The following is a 25,083-nucleotide window of genomic DNA, read 5'->3' as shown; positions in this document are numbered from 1 at the left end:
TTGAATTTTATGACAAAGTCTGAAGGGACGGATATGTTCTGGGAGAAACTTACCAGAAGCTGTCTCTTTAAGTTTTTTCTCACAGAGCAAATCTTCCTTCAGCTGTAAAAGACAATGGTTTGTGGGGAGTTTTGAAAATTTTCCACAGACCTATCCTGTTTCTACTATGTCAGAAAGTCTTAATAAACAATTCTAAGATGATAAAGATTATCTTTAAAAATGCTGTAATGTATCCATATATTCTGTTTGAAAGTAAAATGAGTTCTGGATGTTACCCAAATAGGTCAACATTCCCACCTACTTATAGTTGAAGTATCTGATCCTTCCCCGACTATGGAGATTTAATTTTCTTCTAAAAAGGAAAAGGAAAAATGTTGTTCAGAGAAAAATAGTATTTGGAACTTCTGTTAATTTATTTTTGTCTCGAAATTTTTTCAGACATTAACGCTTTCTGTCAGAGGTGGACAGATGGCTGTGGTATAGAATTGTCTGTACAGAATAACAGGAAATTGAAGAAGTAGACTCCAGTTTTCTATCCTTTAAAAAGATCACTATTGGACTCTGCGCAGTAGATTGGGTCCAGAAGAGACAAATATTAAATGATCCTATTTTCACTTTCTTGCTATAAAAATGTCAGTAACTAAATTTGATCATGAATCCCCTGTGAGTATTAGTCATTAGGTGAACCAAGTGCTTTCATTTATAAAGCATTTATTGCAAAGGAGAGTCGGTGCAGTAACTTGAGATTTGACTTTCTACGGAAGATTAGCAAATATGATAAACTGATCTTCTGGAGAAAATGCCTTCTAATCACATTTGATGATGACATTAAAAACTTACTGTGGCTAAAATGAAAGATTGTCTTACTAATCTTTCCATATCCTGTATCCCCACAGTTTAGGTCTCTGGCATTTAGGAGCTCAGTTTCTTGGAAAAATATCTGTTCCTCTCCTTCTTCCTTCTTTTGCCTACCCAACATTTACCCTTCTTCACCTAAAAGAATTCTGACTTTGTTGGAGGTGACAATGTCCCCAGCTAAAAAGTCACATTTCCAGGTCTCCTTTGCATGTAAAGGTAGCAGTGTGAAATCTTGTCAAGACAAGATTTTTTGACTGATGCTTTGGGGAAAGATAAAAAGTGGGCCTATGTTACAGAGCATAAATTTAGTTCTCTTGCAAACGTGCCACATCTTATCCATTTCCTTTATTTTTTATTTTAAACTTTGTTCTCTGTTTCTATTATCCGATTTTGTTACCTGAAGATTGTTGTTAGGGCTATATATTCTTGTTTCATGGGGACCAATTGTTCTCTCATTCTATGGTTGAAGCTAAAGATCTGTGGAATTTTCTTACACACTGGTCAATAAATCTTTTTAGATGTAAAAAAAAAAAAAAAAAAAAAAAAAAAAGTGGGCCTGATCTGGCTTGCATGCATCTTTTTACCCCCCAACCCCTTCCTGCCTGAGACATCATGGCTAGAGCTGCAGTAAACATCTTTCTACCATGAGATACTTTCAAGATGGAAGTATAACCTTATGGATGAAGGAGCAGAAAGACAGCTCCTGGAACTTTGACGCCATCAGGGAATTGCTGTATCAGCTCTGAACTCTATCTCCATGCTTTTGTTTTCGTTGTTGTTATGTGAGAGATAACTCCTACCTGATGTAAGCTATTGCCTTGTTGGGCTTCTTTACTTATTGCCAAAAATAGTTCCTGACTACTTTCATGTGAGTGATTAGGATGAAAACACAGAAGGTGTGCTTGTATCTACTGAAGACAAAAGAGATGACCTGGATATTGAATGGCAGAAATAAAACATGATTAAAAATCTCAGAATTTTTTTCAGAACGAGTCAGTTGAAATGGAACAAGTAGTCATTCTGCATCAAGATTTAAAATTTTAATGAGACAAAGATTTAGTTCACGACATAAAGTCCTTGGAATTTAAGCTTACACCTTAGAAATGAACAATGTGTAGTATTAGACTATTGAAAAAAAGTTAATCTTGTGTTGGAAATTTGTGTCCAGACTATAGGGAATGATTTTCCCAATGCTTGATAGAGAAATAGCTTATTATATGTCCCAATGTTTCACAACCAGGACTAATTGGTAAACATCAAAGAGATGAAGATTTTTACCTAATATAGAAGTATTCTATTAATTTGAACTGCCTCATAATGAAATGATTGCCCAATAAAGTAGTGAAAACCTTAACATTGAAAGAGATGATCAAAAATATTCCTGGATTGTATGGCAGGTGTAATAGCTAGATGACCTCCAAATTTCCTTTTCTCTCTCCAAGATTCTATAGTTCTCAGACTTAGAACATATACTGGGTAATGGCAAAATGAGACTTTGTATTGGTTATCTCACTATATAAACTTGATACCATACAAAAATCTCTGATTAATCATCTTTAAAATACAAATTTCATGTACAATAAGAGAACTCATTAAACAATTTAGGCAGTTCCAAAGAACTGATTATAACAAGATTTATTTTCTTTACAATCATGTGACATGTAAAGTACTTAATATTTTCTGTAGTTTCATTATTTTCTCCATCTTGAAAAGTCTAATTTCATTTCAAGGCTTGGATCAAATATTTCTATCGGAGAGTTTTTAAAATGTAAAATGGGGATAAATAATACCTATGCCATAGTTTGTTGACCAGATTAAATGAGAGGATCCTTGCAAAGCACTGATACATGGAGGTTATTTTTTTCAGTGTTAGATATTATAATTAACATTACATGGCTTTATTATCACTTATTCCTATATAATTTGCTTGTGCATTTGTACCTCCCTCTAAATTATGAGCATATTAAATGTGGGCAAGAACCATGTCCTTTACCATTATACCCTTGAGGTTTAATCCACAGTAGTTGCTCAGCAAAGATTAAAGTATCCATGAATCTTACAGCCTAACTATGTTGTATGAACTGAAAAATCATGGTATTCTGGAATACCAAGATTTAAGAAATCCTTAAAATGCTTATAAGGAGACTATAACTCACAATGATAAAGTGACTTGCCTAATGTTACATGAAGTGATGGAGTAAGAATTCAGGGTTTGTTTGTTTGTTTGTTTGTTTTTAATGTTTACTTTTGAGAGAGTGCATGTGAGCAAGCAGAGGAGGGGCAGACAGAGAGGGAGACAGGGGATCCAAAGTAGGCTATGCATTGACATCAGAGAGCCCAATGCAGGGCTTGAACTCATGAACTGTAAGATCATGCATGACCTGAGCTTAAGCCACTGAACCATCCAGGTGCCCCAAGAATTCAGGGTTTGGTTTTTTTGTTTTTTTTTTTTTACTCCAAATCTAGTCTTCCACAAGTTTTCTGAACAAAATTGTTCCAAAGTCCCAGTTTTTGGCACCACAATAAAAAAAGATATTTGGAATATTGGTATCCCACAAAATAACCAACTGCATTACACTCAGTTGTTTTTTGTTGTATTTTTACCTTATTAGTCAACTAAATTCTGATTTGGTTGGGAGTGACAATGTGCCCAGCTAAAAAAAAAATGTACATTTCCAAGTCTCCTTTGCATGTAGAGGTAGCAGCACGACTACCTTGTTGTCAAAACAAGATTTTCTCGTGCTTTGGGGAAAGTTAAAAATATGTATAATACATGCAATATTACTGTAGCCTGTTTCCATTATAAATGGTGGTCTATTAAAACGTACACATCATAGTTACTTCCCAATTTTTAGACTTCAGTTAACTGTTCAATTTATCATGAATATTCAAAAATATAAATGACACACCACATCTTAGCCCATGTGTTAGCTTGTAACAAATAAAAAGTAATGGAAAAGTAATTTTTGGTTCCATTTCCAGACCTCAGCTCTATACCACATCTTCTATGTTAGCTTGCCATCTTGTGGCCTCTTACTCCTGTGCAACTCCGTATCAGACCACCACACACTCACACATCCACTTTTTAACTTGTCTTATATGCAGCACATAAGTCAGGGGCACATCCGATTTCACTCCCAGACCAATTTCATTCCAGCAAAAGCTGACAAACCTATAGTCAGAAAGACAAATGCTGACAGCTACAAGTAAAGTGAATCACCTAATCAAAAAAATATGCTCTGAGAGACAAGTACTTAAAAAACATCTGAATATTTATTGAATAGAACATGCATCGTTTGCTGAAAAGGGGTGTACGTAACTTTTTTTGGTGAAATCAGTATGAACACGGCCTCTGATAAAGATGTAGAAGCAAGGTAGTAACAGGATTTAAATGTAGATTTTACCAAATCAGAATGGTGGCATGGTCTTTCTTTCCACTCTGACAGAACTATACAATCTCCAATGTTTGCTTTCTCCGTTGAAGGTATACATATGTGTGTGTGTGTGCACATATATTCCATAGTGACTACGATTTAAATCTTCCTTCAAGCAGTATTCTAGGTTTAATCTCAGAACACACGGGTCTCTCGGAATAGAGGAATCAGGTGGGGTTACGAATAAAAACCGTGACAGTTATCTCCAATACCAGCTACTTCCTTTCTATGGTTGTGATTAAATGAATTGACATATAATGAACTCAGAGGTCTGACACATATATGATCTATTGCCCTTATGAGATAGATAAAGCCAGACTTCAGTCTTTGGCTTCCCAAGCCTCCCTCCCTGCTCAGCACTCCAACTGTTGCTCTACTGACTGCCCAATTCAATGTACCAAAGACCTGAAGACTCTGCCAGATGGAGCACGTCTCTGTCCTTTGCTTCAGTGTTGTATTTCTGAGAAAAGCTGCCTACACAGATGCTATAGCTTGGTCAGTGAAGAGGGAAAGAAAATAAAAAATGTATCCTGGCCATAGGATACTGGGCTCCTGCCTACAGTTTTAAAATAAAAATTCGGATTTTCTCTCATTGTCAGGAATACGGACAACTAAAATCTGAATGATTACACACAACCCACCACATTTTGTGGTGGAAAGATTCACACCATTCTGGATGTTTCTGGTCTTTTCTGGATATTCATATAGAACATTCTGGATGTTTCTGGTCTTTTCACTTCTAGCAGAACAGCTGTTGCCTTTCATACTTCTGGCTCATCAACTTTGGTTGGGAAGCTGGTGTAGGATCAAGATTTTACTGGAATAAACTAGAATTGCTTCAGTTTCTCATTTTATACTGGTAACATATAGACTACATTTAAACAAAAACTATTTTTAAAGTGTAAGACATCAACATATGCCACATGTGATAGAACTTATAATTCTGCCTTATTTACTCATAAGTATATTGCACTGCCTTCCACATTTGCAGTAAAATTTTTCACTATAAAATCCTGACCTTCTCCACATTCATCCTTCTGCTTTGAAATGGCAATACTTTCAGCATCAGGACAGTAGAGAAAGCATTCTAAGAGAGGGGTCAGACCTATTTTATAGGTTGGCTGTTACAAGTCATTACATTTACCCATACATCACTGTCCTCATCTATAAAATGGGATTGCTACTTTTTCTATTCCTCTCATGGGGCAGGGCTCATTTGAGAATTCCATTTTAAACTGCCTAAATACGATTTAGACAACCACCCAACTGTCATCATGGGATGAGACAATTCTAGTGGCATATACACTTGAGAAAAACTTTGTAATGCTCTAGCTTTAAGAACCCATAAGTAGGTTTAGTAAATAAGGATTGTTTTAAAATTTTCAAATAAGTATGACAATGAGTTTACCAGCAACCGTGTTTATGATAATGAGATTACCAGGGACAATTGGCAAAATGACTTATTAGAATATTTGGACTGTATTGATTGCAAAACTGTTTTGCTAGTAAGAGATTCTCTGTATATCCCATCCTCCTTCCCATCTGTAAGTGTTTAGGTGTTGGTAAACATCTTGAAGCCTCCACATAAAAGGGGTTACTTTGGCTTGGCAAGGGGGGTGGCACTCTCCTTGTAGGAGTGACTCCTGGTACCTATTTCCAATAAGAATTTCCTGGTGTGACCTGCTCCTTAACAGGTTGAAATCTACCCATTGTCCTCAAAAGCCCAGTGAGTTAAACACTTCACTGCTATTGAGGGACTGTAGCACAGGAGGGCTATCATTATCAACCTGATGCCCCATTCCTCTTCTCCAACCTACCCTGGGTGACGGGGTATTTACAGGATCTAGGGATGGTCATACTAAAAGCTATTTAAGTGCAGCTTACCTAGTGACCATTTTTTTTTTTTTTTTTGCCATGCCCATAGTTATTTTGGGGAACACAAGAACCTAGAAGCTGAGACGGCAGCAAACAAAACCTCTACTAGTTTCGATTGTAGGGCTCCCAGTACACACGGACTATAAAGTGAAATGAGCTGGTCAGAAACTATTCGACCCCCCACAACTGCTTATTTCCTTCTCTCTTCGCTTCTTTGGTTTAAGAGTACACAGCTGCAATGAAGACCTCTAGTAGCAAGCCCTTTGTTCTACCGTACTCCCTACCTTCATCAACACAGCTATATGCTTCATGGCTGCAGACTTGATTCTAGAAGTTCATCTTTTTTTTCCTTTGGAATCAATATAAATTAACTGTAAACAATATATATATATATGAATTATCTCCTAATTGCCTGGGAGAGAATTCTCTTCAGCTACCAGTTTTTACAGCATCATTCCAAATAGACAGTGAGCCACCTGTTACCTCATTTGGCTGCCTACGTTTTCCAAACAAAGCCATGTACAAGCTCTGATGTCAGCGTGCGTGGTTTCAACACTCAGTTCTGCCACACACTAGCTGTTAACCCTTAGGCGAGACATAGACTTTCCAAATATTAACTGTTACTATTATTAGCAGACCTGACACATGGGACCCTAGGCTTGGGAAAGCTAGAAACAGCAGATTCTTGTTAGACTGTAGCCTAAAGATGCCTCCCCCTACAACCTTCACTACCATCCTATTTTACTTTCTCTCCCTGACTTGTCTATGTCTTTCAATTCCATTCATTATGCTCTTTAAAGAGTTTTCTCTAAAACTGTTCTTTGCTGCTTCACAAATTTATATTCTGTAACTTTAACTGAATATGGATCTCCTAAGACTTCTGGGCCAAGAGTATACAAGAAGTTACTTCCCTAAACTCCTTACATGTACCACATAGCCTGGAGGCACTCTCCCTGACAAAACCTCTAAAGGACTTCAACACTTGAGTCAATCTCCTTACACCCAGTTCCTACTAAGGGCATCTTCTGTGCATAGTCCACCAAATAATTTAGACCAAAATTCTTTAAATTTCTCAACTCCAACAACTTTCATCTACATTCTAATTCAGCAATCTACTATTGCCATTTCCAGACACTGCAAGCTGTATTACTCCTAAAATTTTAAATTTCAATGCCCTGGTCTTTCATACTTAATTCTTGGTTTCATTCCCACTACACTCTCTTTGGTGCCACAAAGACTTCCAGTCTCTTGACTGCTCTCTTTTCTTCGGTTCTTTTGGCTTTGTTTTCTTCCCTAATTGGGCTCAACTCATTGATGTATTACTTCTGCCAGGACTATCCAACCTCTTCCTTGTTCCTCCTCCATTCACACCAAGGAACAGTATTGGAAATACTACATAATCATGCAGACGGTGCCACTACCTGATCATGCTCTCCTAACTCAGCTATGCCTGAATGCTGATCAGTAATCCTTATAAAAAAACCTGCTACTTAGCTCCTTCTCCCATTCTTCACCTCAAACTTTCACTATTTAAACCTTGGTTTCCTACTTTTCCAAGGATTGCTATTCTGTACATTTGTTTCCTTTCTTCATGACAAAGAGCTCAACATTTCTACTTAATAGGAGTCTAAGAGATGTCCTTTCTATTTTGTAAAGCTAGTACTTCTAACCTGCGTTCTTGGGACCAGGTTCCATCTTCTACTCAAACTTCTACCTCTTTAACGGGTACCTCCCCAGAATCCACAAATACTCAAGACTCATCCTAAAATCCTGCAAATAAGGGCAAGCACTGGCCAATTCCATTTCTTTCAAGCAAGATACTTAATTCATTGTCTTCACTTCCTTAGCTCATTCACCATTCAATCGAATATGACTAGACATTCATTACTTAGCATCCACTAAAACTTCAAGATCAATGACCACCAAAGGTTAATTCTAGTATCCTTTTTATTCTTAACGATCACCCAGTGGCACATGGCAGGACCAGCTACTCTTCATCATTCTCCTCCAGCTTCCATAATGCCCCATAACCTTACCTCTATTTCTGTACCTCACCTAACCTAAACAAACCTTCCTTCCCAAGACATCTTTGCTAGTTTCTTTTCTTCTGCCCATTAAGTGTTGGTGTTCCTCAGGGCTCTCTCCTTGGTGATCTAGCTTTTCCTACATGCTTGCTGTTTCTTTCAATTCTAGCAAAATGTAGTAAGTGCTCACTATATCTCAGATTCGGAGCAATATGTTCATGAGACAGAAGCCAACATACTTATCCTCAAAGGATTAAAGTCTACATCTGTAGCTTCAGACCCCTATAATTGATCACTATTCTTCTCTGCCTTAACGACCTGTAAGAACCTCAAACTCAGTATTAACCTTTCTTCCAACCCTATTCCTTCCATATATCTTGGTAAACAGCATCACCAGTCACATTACTGAGGCGGGAAACTTAAGAATTTTACAACATGCTGTTTTTCACATCTTAAATAATCTTTCTCATTGGAATCTGAATATGCTCAAATTTGCCTATTATTTGAAAAACTGGTTGGACTCCATGGCACCCTTCGGCTGCCATTCTATCATTTCCTCTCCTTCACAACCAAACTTTCCAAAAATAGGTGTTTCTACTTGCTCTCTACAGTCCTCAAACTGACTTCCACCCTAAGTAATGGCAAAGGTTACTGATTTTCTTACCACTAAATCCACAAAGGACACTACAATCTCCTTAGCAGAATGTGACACAACTGCACACCCATTAAATAGTTCCATCCTACTAGTCTCATGATTTTTCCTATTTCTCTTTTAATCTACTTTGAAAGACTGAGTTTCTCAGAGGTAAGCCCTGAGTCTTTTTCTATACACTCCCCTAGGCAATCATCAATTCACAAAACTGCTTTTATCCTCACCTACCTAAATAGATTTCTTCAACCACTTATTGAAACCAAAAACCTGAAATTTTTCTCAACTTCTGTCCTCTTCCTCTGTTCCCATAATCCATGATCAAGTTCTGTCAGGTATTCTAGACCTCTCAAGTCTGTCCACTTTCCTCCTTCAGCCATCATCACTCTTCAAGACAGTATTCTCTTTCTGGACAATTTGGACAGCTTCCATAACTGGTCTCCTTGAATTTTCCACAGGAATACTTCCTCACCAGAATTAAAAAAAAAAAAAAGCAGCAGCCTGGAATTTTAACTTCCCTCCCCTTCTCTCTCTAGAAAAGTCTCTAAACTGCTTTCCCTCATCACAGACTATATAGTACCAAATTCTCACCATATTATATATTTTTATAATGCCCTTAGCACTAATGATTATAGTAATTGTGGAGACTCTGACCTCCAGTAGAGCCAGAATCAAGTTCTCTTCATCTCCCATTTAAGCATCCAAGAAATTTTTACTACTGCTAAGTATGTACTATGTTAAAGGTACCAGATTAGATCCATGGCATAGAGTAAAAAGTAGTAACAACAACCTGATAAACGCTATCAAGGAAGGTAAATGCTATAATGTAGTAACCAGTAACGGGGGCAGAGGCCTAAAACTTGAAGAAGGAGTAAGTCAGTACACAGTAAAATACAGTATCCCAAGCAGAAGGAACAGCTAGTACAAGGGCCTTGCGATGTGAGTACAAGGGTTGGTTTGAGGAACTCAAAAGTAACCTATGTGGCTAGAACACAATGGGCAAAAGGAGAGCAAAACGATGTACTTAGAAAAAGATAGGCAGGCATCATAGTAAAACTTTTTTTTTTTTTTTTTAATTCAAAGGGCAGTGTGAAGAAAAAGAATGTCCCTTCTCCACCCACTCACCCCCAGACCCACTAAAATTACTTTAAAATTTTAACTTGTTTGGTGGGTAATATTCTGGAAGAAAGCTCTTAAGAACGATATTATGGTGGGTAGGGAAGAAGTGATGGTGGAGAAGTGGAAGAGTTCCTTTTTGCTTGAGGTAAAAATGACTATACTTGTGACCAAAAACATAGGGAAAGGGCATGAATTAGCTACTATAACAGCATTAAAGAACTTAGCTTGAGAAACCTAGGTAGTGATTTCACTTATCCAGATAAGGAATACTGGGGGAGGAATAGATTGAAGGTGAGGTGGGGAAAGAAATAATGATTTGGAGGTAATATGTTTAACTATGAGGTAGGCAGTTGAAAACACAAGCCTGGAACTATGAAGTTTGGTGTTAGAGGTATAAATGTGGTGTGACAGGTACATTCATACTGAACTCCAGAGAATGGACTAAATCTAGAGAGTGGAAACACACACACACACACACACACACACACAACTAAGCCAAGTTTAGGTATTGAGAGAGGAGTTAGGGTTGGAGTCAGTGATGGAGCAGCCAGAAGAGGTAAAGAGAAAACCAAGAATGAGTATTTCAGGAGTACGTCATCAACCCTGCTGGATGCTCCTGAGACAGTGGGTGAGAGCAGAAAAGGATAGGGCAGCATGGAGAATGGTGATCCTGAGGACAGCAACTTCAGAGCAGTTGTGGGGATACATAATGTGGTAGTAAATGAGAATGAAAGGTTTGAAGAGACAACTCAGATTAGATATAAACCAAATAAAATGGGTTATCATTAGATGGAATCAAGTGATCACCCTCCCCACCCCCTACTTGTAAGAATAGTAGCTACGAGGGTACAAGTAAAAATTGTTGAAAATGATCTAGTAAGAGAAAGTCTGATGAAAACAGAGTAGTTAACTGAAAGTTTTTGGGGTGAAGAAGGAAGGATTTTTGATAACAGTGCAGATACAGATTGGGTTTATAAATTTGGTGGTGAAAAGTGGAGAAAATTCCTGTCAAATTTTTGTACTTTCTTGGTAAAATATGATTAAAAGATCAAAGATGAGGGGAATAGGAAAATTGGGGCAAAAAAGCGTATAAATCATTTAAGTTTGTGGAAGCAAGTTATTACAATAAAAATGCATAAAAACTGCCAGTTTTGAGCCTCTTTGAGATTATAAACTTGCCTACTATAGTAATTTCTCCCCATCCAACTGCTCAAGAGCAGACAGGTTTCTGAAATTGTTCCAAATCATGACAGAGTGGGGCATGGTGTGAGAATATGTGCAAAGGAATTCATGTAACAATGGGATCTGGTCTAAGTAGGACAAGTTGAGGACAGAGTGAGCTGATGAATAGTGAGCAGGTGGTAGGATTAACTGATTAACTGTAATGAGGTAGAAGTATTTTTTAGTGGAGATATCTTGAGCAGGTGAACTAGAAGTTTGTGGCTGGACAAAGAGAATCTGAATTCCAGTTAAGGAAGTGATACATGTTTTGATTACAGCAAGGTATAGGGATCCTACTTATGGGGAGATCACTGAAATGAAGCACCTCTAATAAGCAAAATCACTGAGAAATAAAACAGACACTATCATTTTGTTCATTGAGAGGTAGTGTTGGGAGGCACAGATAATAATATAAAAATTAAAAACACTAGGAGCACTGGGTGGCTCAGTTGGTTAAGTGTCTGACTCTTGATCTCAGCTTGGGTCTTGATCTCAGGATCGTGAGTTCAAGCCCTGCAATGGGCTCCAAGCTGGGAGTGAGGCCTATTTAAAATAAAAAAATTAAAAAGCTATAAAAAGACATGTGAAACTTATCAATCAATTAGAACAGTTAAATTGGCCAATTGGAAAAAAAATCACCATTTGTAAACAGCCAATACAGCTGCTTTGGTGCACATACCTGCGGATTTTCAGCCCTGGTTTAATAAAATGCCATTTTAGAGGAGCAGTTCCTAAAGTGTGTTCCTTAGAACACCAAGTCAGTAGAATACTACACCTAAGTATTAATATTTAAAATGAAAAATATTTTCATTGTCAGTTAAGCCTGAAAAACTCCCACTTTAACAGTTAACATGTTTTCTGTACAGAACTTGAATATACTAATGTTCACTGGATTAAGAGGGAGCTATAACATGCAGTTTAGAAAACTCTGTCTACAGACTTCACCTTCCAACCTGCTGGTATTTCACTACAATAAACATTTTGAAAAAGGTTGTCTTACTGCTCTACTCTTTCTCAACTGTTAACATTTTTTCTTCTGGCCTCCACATTTTTTTTTTTTTTTTTTGCCTCAAGTCTCTCTGCTTTTAGTCTCAACTTATCCAATCTACCCTCTCTATACAATGCCAATTGTCTAAAATTGGTACCTGATCAAACTGTTCAACTTAAACACATTCAGTAACCACTTAATCAAAACTGAAAACTTTATGGCATACAAGAACCTTCATGATCTGGCCCATTTGCCTCTTCAGCTTCTCCAACCCCCTATCTTCCCACATAGACCACTTGCAATATTGCAAATGCACTATGTTGCTTCATCATTTCTCCATACGTAGAATTCCCATTTCCCCCATGACCATCCAAGGACTCTTCATTCATTCCTCTCTCAAGACTGATCTTTTCTACAAAAACTTTCATTAATACCCTCCCCCAAATACAGCATTCCCTCTTTGATATCTCTAGCTGTAGTATTTGAGTAGTCTTAACAGCTATAGCAACTGTGTTTGCTTACCTGATAGTCAAAAAATTGCCTTCCTAAAACTTGATCTCTGTCTAGCCCTTTAAAATAATTTAGCTATGCTGAATTTAACACTGCTGAAAAATTCCCAGCTGTTACCATTTCACTTAACACGATGTATTTTGAATAATCTGTTCTGTAAGATTCAAATTCTTTGGACTTAAAAGAGGGAAAAAAATGCATTTTTAAATGATAAAAGCTTAGGTAAACTGAGATTACAGGAAGAAAATACCCCAAGACAATAGACTGAGGAAAAGTATACCATGAAAAATATATACTTTATGATTCCTTTTTAATACTTAGGCATTACATTCCATATCAAATTTTACCAACATGCTGTTTTATAAATTCATATTTTATACCATAATTTGAGTTTTCTGTTCCATGCTAAAAAGCCCACTCTTCCATAATTACTTTTAGCATACAGTACCTGGAATATAAAAAAAAATAACTCAGTGTTGGCAAACTTTCTCCTGATACGTAGGAGAACAATTACAGAAATGTCTAGTTAAGCTAATGAGCAAAAGAAAAGCCCCAATCCACTGGTATTTTCACGTAACTGTGGCTCATCACTACATTTATCAGAAATAAAACTACTTGCTACTGCACTATTTAGGGCAGTTTTGCCCAAGGCCTATCTTTAAGAGCTAGGTCAACTTCCAAGAAAACTGTACAGAAACATTCAGTTGTTAACAAAAATTTAATTTTAAAATCATTCAGAGTTAAGTTATTGTTAATTTAGAAAAAAAAAACATGTATTAATCACCCATAAGAACAACTTTTATTTTAATAAATAACAGTGGGCTTGCCAAAGGGAAGGGATTTTAATGTGTCAAGTTTTATGCATATTGGTAATAAACTTTAAGGAGGTGAAACCAACTATTCAATATAACCCATTAGGCCCTAAAAATAAAACTACAATACTTCAATAAAACTTAAAAAAATATTTTCCAAAAGAAAATAATTCACTCCTTGACCATGCTTATTTATTCAGAGTACCAGCAATTTCAGTTAAGTGCTTCATTTGTCCTGCAAATCTGATGTTGCACAGGGAATATACACATTTTCATATTATCACAACATCATCAATATCTCAGGCTAATAATATTGTGAATGCAACTAGTTTATAACAAACACAAAGTCAAAAATCAATGCTACTATATATGGCAAACAGAAACAAAAGTAAATCTGAGAAGATGTTTTGTTTCCAGTACTGACTTAGTTGGACTTCAAATGAAGGTCCTAAACTCTCCTGAAATAACCTCTATCTCTGGCCGTGAATCCACAGTATAAATATGGTGAATAGAGCTAACCTATACGAGCTAACTATATACTGAATAACCAAAATAATCAATTATGACAACTAATACTGCTCTGGAAGACCAATCTAATGAAAAAAGTATCATTAGATATGGTGGGAAAATACAAATCTGTACAATCTAACATCTATAAACAGTAAAATCAAAACATCCAACTTCCTTATAGAAAGTGTTTCATCTATGTAATTATAAATGTTAAGGACTCTTGCATTTTATAAACACAAGATGGGCTCACTTTGATGATACCAATTTTAAGATTTATAAAAATGTTTAAAAAAATCTTTCCACAAAAGTTTATACAGTTTAAAGCTATACACCAATCTATAAATCTCAGAAAATGGAAAAAAAAAAACTTTATAAGATCACATGTATAAAACAAGAAATGAAATGTGATTTTATTTAAGGCAATACTGGGCTACTTCACAAATCACCACCTCAAATATTTACACTGCTCCACACTACTAGTTTCTATCACATTCACAACGGATTTTTAATACCAAATGTTTAAAATCTTTGATGTAGTAAATTCTTTATTCACATTTCCATTATATTTCATGGAACCATAATAACTATATCCAATTAGAAGTAATGAAAAAAACTGTCGCTATAGGAAACTGCTAAAGAATCTGCTATAATTTCACATGAATACCATCCCCAAATCCTAGAGGATAAATTTACAAAGCAGAGCAAGGTGTTGATACAATGTGCCTACTTTGTGAAAAGTAATTTTGAGATCTTGTAAATAAATGTTTTATGTAAAAATCAATGAACTATGGCAGAGTTTCTACTTTTAGTTTGAAAAATTCTTAATTTAAAACAATAAAAGAACAGTTTTAAAAACTTGATCACTTAGTTAAAAATTAAAATTCCAAATATAAATGTATCATTTAATAGTTTAGACTTACACACTGCTGGTGGCAGCAAATGATTTACAATAATAAATATATACAAAAAAGTATCTACAGAGTACTGTTCTACATGAGCAGTGACCTGGTGAAACATATCAATCACACAGATAATTCAGATTAGTTCATGGAAAGGGCAACTGGCTGATATAAATCTGAGGTGCAGCTCAACTATTTACAATAACTGAAGTATTGATTCTGTTCCTCAAGTCCCATAGGGATAAAAAAAAAAAGTTTTACATGACAAATGTCATGTTTTTTTTTTTTTTTTTTCCTTTTTTCGGCCAGGTTAATTCATGTCAACAACAAAAATTAATGAAGAAGTGTCACAATTCTAGCATGCGTGATGACTTCCTATTTAAAATAAAACTGTAAATGATGTATTTATATTACATTAGGTATCAGTACTGCCCTCTCCCTGTTGCTTTACCCAAACTAATTTCTTTCATAACAGACACATCTGGATCATTTGAATGTACTTCAAGTTTTTTCAGACTGACGGTAGGTTTCATTTCCTGAAGCTGTTTTAACACAAGTTCAGTGCAATCTTTAAGAGTCTTGTCTAAAACAATTTTTACATTATCACTGCACTGAAGCTGTGATGGATTGGCAAACTGTACAAAGGTTTCACTTTCTTTACAAGAACATACATGATTTCCACTAGTCACAGCAGTCTTGTCAATATTTTTTCTTGAATTTGAATGGGACCCTTTCTTATTTCCACTATTTGGATGGTCTTTGTCAGAATTTTTCTTCTGCTTCACTGCAGACTCTTCAAGAAACTTCAGAAATGATACTTCAAATCCCATTGGTTTAAACGAGCTCCAGTCAAAAGATGCAGGATGCTCCTCCGTAGTCTGAATTGCAACAGCAGTTTCTTCTTCTTTATGTGTGCTACTTAACTCAACTGCCGATGTTGGCTCAGCTTTTTCAACTTTCCTCTTTTTATTTTGGGAGACATTTTTTTCTTTATTAACTCTCTTCAAATTACTTGTTTTTTGTTTTTCTGACTGGCAGGGGTTACTTTCCTGAAAATTATTACTTACATTTGAAGAGGTATGAGCTTGGGTCTCCACACTTGCATTGTCTTCATTTATTAATTTTGTAATAAATAATTCTGTTAGCTCATCCATTTCGTCTTTTTCATTTTTTTCAGTTTCCCTCTGTGGAACTGTAGCTGTTCTGGAGTTATCACTGCTCTCTGATACACATGTGTCAGAATTTTTCACATCATTCTTATCAACTTCTTGCTCAGAAGTTTCCTTTAATTGTGAGTTGCAACACCGTTTGAAGACAATAAGAAGATTACGGTGTTGTGATGTAAATGCCTTTGATAATTTATGGCATTTATAATGTCTAATTATATTGCTTTCACTTGTAACAACTGATGTACACCCCTTTATCATACATGGATACTGGGTTACAAATCTGCTTGTACACTCAGACAAGGCATCGTTCCTAGCCTTTATAGAATATACATGCTTTCCACGTTTCAGAGAGTAAGGTTTATTTTCTTCAATCTGCACAATTTTCGCAGTCTTGTTTTCTAAATTATTTTTTTTCTTTCGTTTAGTCTTAGGCATTTTTATTCCTTCCTTTCCAGATCTGTGTTTTGTACCCCGATGTTTAGACTTGGTCTTTTCTTGGTTTGCCTTGCTTGATATATTTTCCTGACCAGGTGTTAATCTTCTTGGCCGAATCAAATGAGCTTTATGTTTGTCATTATGCTTATTAAAAATGTGTCGGAGGAGATTTGACCGAGTTGCATATATACGGTCACAGCCTTCACAGTCACACTTGTATATGCCATCTTCTTCAGTTTTATTTCCCTTTATCCCAATTCCATGATCTGCCTCAAGATGAACAACATAGTTCAAATATGTAGTAAATGAAGATTTACACTCTAACTGGTCACATGGAAATTTCCCAACATCCACAGAAGCAGTCATACTTTCAATTTCCTCAGGAGTCATTTCATGAAGTTTCATGTAGTGCTGGATCAGGCCAGTAATTGCTTGGAAGATTCGAGAACAGTCACTCACCTGACATCGAAATTCTTTCACAGTTTGTTTAGTTTCAATCTCTTCACTTTCTTTACCAGCTTCACTTTCCTCTTCAATCTCTGCAGAAAATGCAGGTAGATCTGATTTGTGGACAGCCTGGTAATGCAGAATTAAGTTTTGCTGTATAGTGAAAGCGGCAAAGCAACCTTGGTGAACACATCGATAAGGTCTGTAGGGACTGTATCTTGTTGGAAACTCATGGGAGTGGGAAACTGGCTTCTTGCGTTTTTTCTCCTCCTTTTCTTTTTTATGTCTCCTAATTTTCCGCCCTTTGGTTTGTATGTTTGTGAGAGAATTTGTATTACATTGTTCTGAAGTAACTGTAATCACTTGCAAAGAACTTTCTGTTTTTTCAGGACTTTTTTTTTCTACAAGTTGTTTTTCTGGGATCACTGCTGTATTACTGAGGGCATTTTCCTTCATTGCTCCCAATTCTAAAGCAGGCTGGAACTCCCTTTTATTTTCCTCTGTCATAGTTAGCTGTCTTTTCACTTGTGCAATTCGTGGAGCTGACAAATTTTCACTCTGAGATTTTCTTCCATAAGGCCTTTTTATTTTTAACTTCACCATTTCTTCTGTTGTAAAATGATGGACCAACTGGCAGTGTGCTCGGAGATTAGAATTTCTTGTAAATGTTTTTGTGCAGGTAGGCACTACACATTTAAATGGAGCAAATTTCAACTGATTCTTCTTAATTTCAAGAATCATCTCTGGAGTGTATTGATGAATCTTACCATAGTGCTTAAACAAAGCATCCTTTGTCATAGCACTATAATTACACCCTTGGTTTTGACACACAAAGGGTTTATTAACTTTGTCACTAAACTGAATGTTGCTTATCATTTCAGAAACTGGCTGAACCACTGTGACATTTGGGATTGGTTTAATGGGAGTGGGAGTCAGTGTCACTGATGTATTTATTAGTACACACTGAGATGCTGGAGTGGACAGGTCATTTTCTAATTTTAATTTCTGTAAGCCTTCTAAAATTTCCTGTATTTGATCCTCCTTATGTAATACTTCAGACTGAGGAATGTTACTTTTTGCTGGCAATACACCTATGAAGGAGGAAAACTGAGAAGAATCAGGTAACTTGCTATTTTGTACAGTGTTTACTGAAGGAAGCTGAATGTTATAATTTATTTGAGCATTCTGTGATGTTTCACCAACACCCTGAGATCCACTTTTTACCTCTAGTATTTGAGAATTCATAGCACTTTTAATGATTTCAAGAGTCTTTTCGAAGTTTTGTATAACATTGTCTTCAGAAATCTGCAAATCAGAATTTATTGAAGTTGTGCATGAATTCAAAGCCATCATTTGGGAATCCCCATTTTCAGTTTTTAATGTTAAAGGAGCTAACACCGTATGGGACTCAAGATTGGTTTTAAAGTTTTCTTTCACATCAGTAATAAATAACTGATTGTCAACATTATTTAATTTCTGTGCTAGGTTTTCCACCAAACCCTGAGGCTCACAATTTGGAATTACATTTGAATGGAGGTTAGTGGTTGGTATCTCAATACTCTTTGCTATAAGTCCCATTGCTGTCAAGTCACTTGTTACCAAGTTTTGGGAAGCATTGGGTGCAATTAGGGGAGGGGCAATTTTCTTTCTTCTCTTCGAAGCACTGTTTCCCTTTTTATTTAAATGACTAGACCTTGTGTTCTGAGGACCACTTATAACTGAAACACGTGAACTGTTACTGGTAAAATTTTGTGATGGCCCACTAGAATTAGGGAATGAACTAGAACACAAACCATTTTCAACAGTCTTCAGTAGTAAGTCATTTGTTGGGAAAACAGGTAAACTGCTGCATTCCTCAATGGAGGAAGTTTTGGAGTTTGGTGTCCTATTCTGGTTTGTCAGCAGGGCGTTTGGGTGGCATACAGTCTGCAACAGGGGTGGCACAGCTGGGTTTGGCATCACTGTTGCATTTACTTGTGCTGCATCTGAAACACAACCTGCTGGAACATGAGAAAGCATTTCAGCACCCTCAAATGTACTGGGAATGCCAGCAGTTTCCAAAGCCTGTTTAATAATTTCACTTCCTTCTTGACTAACACTGGTACTAAAGCTAGTCACACCAGTCCGGGGAAATGTATTTGGTAAAAATGTTGATGAGCGATTTTCAGCAGCAAGAAGTTGCAGGAATGATGGATCTTTAAAACACGCTTCTGGGTTGAAGGTAGACTGTTGCGGCTGCTGCAAATTTACTGCATTTGTGGAGAGAATCATGCTGGCAAGAAGAGAAGGCTGTCCATTATTCTGTAGAAGTTCTTGAGCAATTTCTGCTCCATCCAGTGGTTTACAGTAAGATCGCTTAGACAAGTGTCCACCCAGAGATCTGGGATTAGTAAAAGCCCTGTAACACCTGCTACAGATAAATTTCCCATCTCTGATAATTGCAGGCCATTTGGCCCTTTTGTTGTGCTTGGGTTTTCTTTCCTTCCCATTTGGGCCCCGCCCACGGTCTTTTTTAACTTTTTCAGGGGCAGACTGTTGGGCACTGGTGCTATTAAAGTCATTTGCAACATTGACTTGCGAAGGAAAAACTGCATTTTCACCATTGCCTCCCTTTAGAAAGGAGGAATTGGTGTTTCCTTCAATCTGCGAGGAAAAATGATTTGTATTATTTTCCAGCTGGGAAAAAACAGAATTAGCCCCATTATCTGCTGGTGAAGGGAAAAGAGACATTGAACTACTTTCTGCAGGTAAAGGAAGGAAAGGATCCGAGCCACTGTCAATATTCAAAGGCAAAACTGTTTTGGTTAGATCTTCCATTTGTGCTGGCAAGGCAGTAGTAGATAAATTTTCCATTTGGGAACATATAATACCACCACCTTGTTCATTTTTATCCTGAGAAGGTATATTTGGATTTATGACACTTTCCACTGAGGGCAACAGTGGAGCTGACACACTTGCTAAATGAGCTGGAAAAATGGAAGGCGAGACATGCTGCAACTGATTTGAACAAGTAGGATTCCCATTGGCTTTGGTCTGTGGTGTAAAAAATGCATTGTTAGAGCTGCTCACCTGTGATGGCAAAAAATAAACAAACTTGCCATTATTTGGTGTATTTAAGTTGTTTGATTTTTGACCTTTTTTACTTTTGCGCTGCATTTTAAATGCCGCATACTGGTCAGGGTGTGCTGTCTTCATGTGTTTCCCAATACTCTGTGAAGAATTATAGGTTCGAGTACATCCTTCAACCTGGCAACTGAATTTCTGACCTGGCGCTTTTGGAGGCACTGATGGAGTTCCTAAAGAACTACTTGGGTTGGGCTGTGATGGAACAAATGTGATGCTTTCCAATGTCTTAAGAGGTAAATTATAAAGACTGGATGATGTTTTAACATTACCTCCACATTCAAACTTAGAAGCTGGTAAACTGTTTTGAAATCCTGCCTGGTTTTGCACAGAAAAGGTCATCAGGTTGTTCACTTGCCTTTCTAAGTTTTGTGGGGTAAGGTCACCTATTTTAAGGGTTTCTGAATTTACTAAAGGATTCTGAGTTATCTGGGCTTCATTAAAGCAATCCTGTTCTTTTCTTTCTTGAAAACCTGGACGACACAAATCATTACAAGTATCTTCAACCGGTGTATGTAAGTTTGTGACCAATGATTCACCAGTGCCTTCCACAGTTGAGTTTTCTTGCTTTCCAAAGTTATCCTCAATCCCCTGATTGAGGGACACTTTAATGGACACAGCCACTTCACTGGCCTGAAGCAGAGGAGTCGTCACTGGGTTTTCCAAACCATTTGACAATGGTCCATCAGCTTGCCTGAGCTCTGATGCAGAAATCTGGTCTTGTTTGGTCACAGCTGATTCTGTTTTGCTTTTATCCCAAGCATCATTTCTCTCTGCTGGTAAGGCATTTTCAATGTTATTTTCTGAAGGAAGCATAGACCTCTCTTTCTCAATGCTCACTTCTGTGTTCTGATTCACTTTAGAAGGCTGAACACAATCTCCAGATGAATTAAGTTGGTCTTCAGGAGGCAGCACTTTTTCAGGAGTACTGTGATCATCCAGATGCTTTTCTAGCTCACTCTGAGAACGATAAACTTTACCACAACCTGTGAACTTACAAGTATAGGTATTATAATGCTGTGCTTCATGATCATATAGTAAGTAAGCTTCTGAAAAAATTCTGCCGCATTTAGGAAACATACATTTCGCTCTAAAGACTTGATGTTCCTTTCGGTGTGTTAAGAGCTCTGCGTAACTATTAAAACCAGCCTTACATTTCATCTGTATACAGATATATGGTTTACTGCCACAGTGCATTTGTAGGTGATCATTAAGATGAGTAACACTCACAAAATGCCGTCTACAGTATTGGCAAATAACTTTTTTGCTTTGCATTTCAAGAAAGCGCTTGGCATCTTCATTATCCTTATGTCCCTTTACATGAGCGATTAAATTTTTAAAGTACTTAAAGCCCTTTTTACAAAAAGTTACAGGGCAATTAAATTCATTAACAGGTACTGGTTTCTGGACTGGGATCACTTCTGGCTCGTAAGATTTATCTTTGTCATCATTCTCATCATCTGAACCATCATTGTCATTAAATACTATGAAATCTGTTGAATAGAGACTATTCTTTTTTATAGGCCGCTGTTCCTGCTTGGTCACAGCATTAGTCTTTTGATTCTCATTGGTAGTTGTGATCTTAGGTGGCCTCCCCAATCTTCTTAATGGTTTCATAGCTGCTAGTCTCTCTTTACTAGATTGTTTAACATGCAGTGTGACATGAGGGACAAAAGTTTCTTTTGAATTGAAGTTCTTTGCACATATAGGGCAACTGTAAATCCCATCTTTGTAATGTTTTTGAGCATGTCGTACTATTCTATGACCAAGGAATTCTTTGTCACACAACACACAATACTGCATGTAGGCTTGCCAATTCCTAAACCTAGCAGATATAAATCCTCTCTCTCTTAATTGTTTTATCTCTCTCTTCTTCTGCTTTTCATCACAGATGTCTTTGAGAAGGCCAGAATTAGCACCAACTCCACCAGAAAGTCCATTCACAGAAGTTTCTTTTATCTCTTCCTGGTAGTCTACTGCTTTCTCATAAACTTCACTGTCGTTTAGTTCATCTATTGAAGACACAATGGATGCTTCTTCCCCCATTAATGCAAGACATTGTCGTTTTAAGGTTTTCCAATCCCAGAATTCTGGATCAAAGGGCCACTGAGTTTTCAATACCAGTAAGAGCTCACAGCGTAGAGAATTTGGTATTGGAAGATTTTCTTCATCATATTTCTGATCTGGCTGGTTATACAACATTTCCACAGCATAATATGCATCTACTGTAGGCTCAAGAAGAAATTCACTCAGTTGACAAGCACGTTTAACTTCCAGATCATCAGGCAACAAGCAGGAAATGGTCTTGCAAATAGATATTTTCACTTCAGTATTTTCTGTAGATTCCAAACGAAGGGCTTTTACACATAGTTCTATACAGGTGGCAAGTCCAGCCCCTTCAGTCTGTGAAAAAGCAAACAAGAAATGTCAATTTATACTTAACCAACCCTTATAAGTGAATTTGGTTATTTTTAAATTGAGGTTTGCTTTTCTCAAATTTTCCAAATAGCAACATATGAAAAACTGCCTCTTCTAAAGCATCGTAGCTTAGCCGTGTGTGTGTGTGTGTGTGTGTGTGTGTGTGTGTGTGTGTGTGTGTGTGTAAAATGAATTATAAAGAATAGCAGAAAATGGATAAGCACTGGGAACTAAGACAAGACCTGGGTATAAAATCATCTAATACAGCTAGGTAAACTTGGAAGTTATTACCATCTCTAACCGTTCATAGCCCACTTATAAAAGACAGATCAAAACAACACAAACTTCATAAAACTGCTGTATTAGTGAATATTATGTATTTAAAGTATCTGCTATAGTATAACATCTGGCACATAGGAAGTGATCGATAAATGTCAACTCTATCACAAATTTCATTTCTTAACTTTGTATTTACAGTCCTTCTGAAATAAAAAAACTCTTAATCCAATTACAGAACTGAGAATGTCCCATTTCCTAACTTACTAGTAATGAAAGGAGATTTTCACTTTTAACAGAATAATCTGATCCTTCAAGGGGGAAGGGGTTGTAGTTCTATCATACATTGGCTGAATGCCAAATAACCTACCTTGCTGCTGAACCATTTTAAAAATGAGTAGAAGGAGACATAATAAATGTTTTTCCTTTTGAATTAGCATTTTTTAAAGTTTATTTATTTTGAGAGAGAGAGAGAGAGAGAGAGAGAGAGTGTGTGTGTGAGAAAGAGAAAGAGAGAGAGAGAGAGAGAGAGAGAGAGAGAGAGAGATAGAAAGCGCGCGCAGGGGAGGGACAGAGAGAGAGGGGAAGAGACAGAATCCTAAGCAGGCTCCATGCTGTCAGCGTACAGCCCGACATGGGGCTCAAACTCACAAACTGAGATCACATAACCTGAGCTGAAATCAAGAGTTGGATGCTGAACTGACTGGGCCACCTAGGAGTCCCTGAACTAGCATCCTGAACTATTATTACAAGACAGCAATAATGAAGGTAAAAGTTATTTGAAGATATATGAAGTGAAGAGATAAAAAAATGGGTTTTTAAAGACTAAGGAGAACATAAATATAAGAAATAAGCCAGCTATAAGGTGTGGCCACGTTCATGGGAATGGAATATATGTTATATAGGATCAAAAGGCAAGAAAAAAATAAGTAAAGCTGATAGGGTCTGTATTTTCACAGACTAAGAAGGAAATAAAGTTTTTTTTTTTTTGTTTTAGATTCGTGAGCCAAAAGGAAAGTGAGGGGAAGATAAATTGGTCTTGACTTTAGGAAAAGCAAGGACACAAAGACCAAGAAGAAAATGGACAAAAATAGATATGAGACCTATTAAAATTTTTTTTAATGTTTGTTTACTTTTGAGAGAGAGACAGGATGAGCAGGGAAGGGGCAAAGAGAGAGGGAGATAAAGAATCTGAAGCAGGCTCCAGGCTCTGAGCTGTCAGCACAGAGCCCAACATGGGTCTCGAACTCACTGACTGCAAGATCATGACCTGAACCGAAGTCAGATGCTCAAGTGACTGAGCCACCCAGGTGCCTGAGACCTATATTCTTAAAAGTGACAGTGAAAAAAGACAACTAGGAAAGAACTGGGACCATATGGTTGTCTCTAGCTTTCATATCAAACCTGTATAGTTATTTTATACTATTCCGAGATAAATCTGAGCCAGAAAACTTTTGTAGTAAAAAACATTTGCACCTCTGTTACATGACTTAGGGGCTACTTCTAATAATGCACAAGTGATGATGAAGGCACATATCAAAAGGACTAGTAAATATGTAGGGGACGAGAATTCTGAAAAAGGCTGTAATTATTTAGAAAATTCAGGAAATGGTAGAGAAAGAAAGTACTTTAAGAAAGGATTCAGGATATAGGGGTTTTGTGGATGAAGGACACCTACTCTGATGAAGCTGACTGTAACTATTCCGTCACGTGAATGTTGATTTCTTTCTCTATAAATGACAAAAGTGGATTCAAAAATTTTACTTATTGCTTAGAAAATGCAACTAAAATTATTTCAGAGAGAAACTCAACTGACAGTTCTATCCTAATACAGTCGGCTCCTGGACTCAAGGGTTCATTTCAACTCATTAAGGGCAAATGGCTTTGAATAAATTTCCTTTAAAAACATCTTAATGTTGTGTAATTAAACGTGAAACCTTAAATGATGCCAACAGAAATACAACAAAATTTTTATTCTTTTGAGTTTTCATCTTTGCGTGTGTGTGTGATTGAAAATTAAGTTTACAGGCGATATTCAAATCATAAACTTGTTATATAACAAGTGTTTTTATTTTTTATTAATTTTTAAATTTTATTTTTTAAGTAGGCTCCATACCCAACATGGAGCCCAATGCAGGGCTTTAACTCCCAACCCTGAAATCAAGACCTGAGCTGAGATCAAGTGTCTGTTGCCTAGCCGACTGAGCCATCCAGGTGTCCTTATAACGGTGTTTTTTTTTTTTATTATTAATTTTTTTTTATATTTACTATTTTTTAATTTTTTTTAAATCTTTTTTTTTTTTGAGAGAGAGAGAA

The 25,083-nt window shown here is 36.7% G+C and overlaps 1 protein-coding gene across 6 annotated transcripts in view; it reads right to left on the bottom strand.

Moving 5' to 3' along the window:
• Positions 1–12,971: 12,971 nt before the first annotated feature.
• Positions 12,972–25,083, bottom strand: part of ZNF292 (zinc finger protein 292) — a 94,059-nt gene continuing 81,947 nt past the window's right edge. For all 6 annotated transcript variants that reach the window (XM_060616109.3, XM_060616110.3, XM_060616111.3 and 3 more), the window contains one exon: positions 12,972–22,476. In XM_060616109.3, coding sequence (XP_060472092.2) covers positions 15,322–22,476 — 7,155 coding nt within the window. In that variant the 3' untranslated portion in view covers positions 12,972–15,321. The remainder of the gene's footprint in view (positions 22,477–25,083) is intronic.

Source organism: Panthera onca, chromosome B2 (assembly GCF_046562875.1).
Source record: "Panthera onca isolate mPanOnc1 chromosome B2, mPanOnc1 haplotype 2, whole genome shotgun sequence".
NCBI classification, from domain to species: domain Eukaryota; kingdom Metazoa; phylum Chordata; class Mammalia; order Carnivora; family Felidae; genus Panthera; species Panthera onca.
This window is presented reverse-complemented; position numbering and strand designations above follow the sequence as displayed.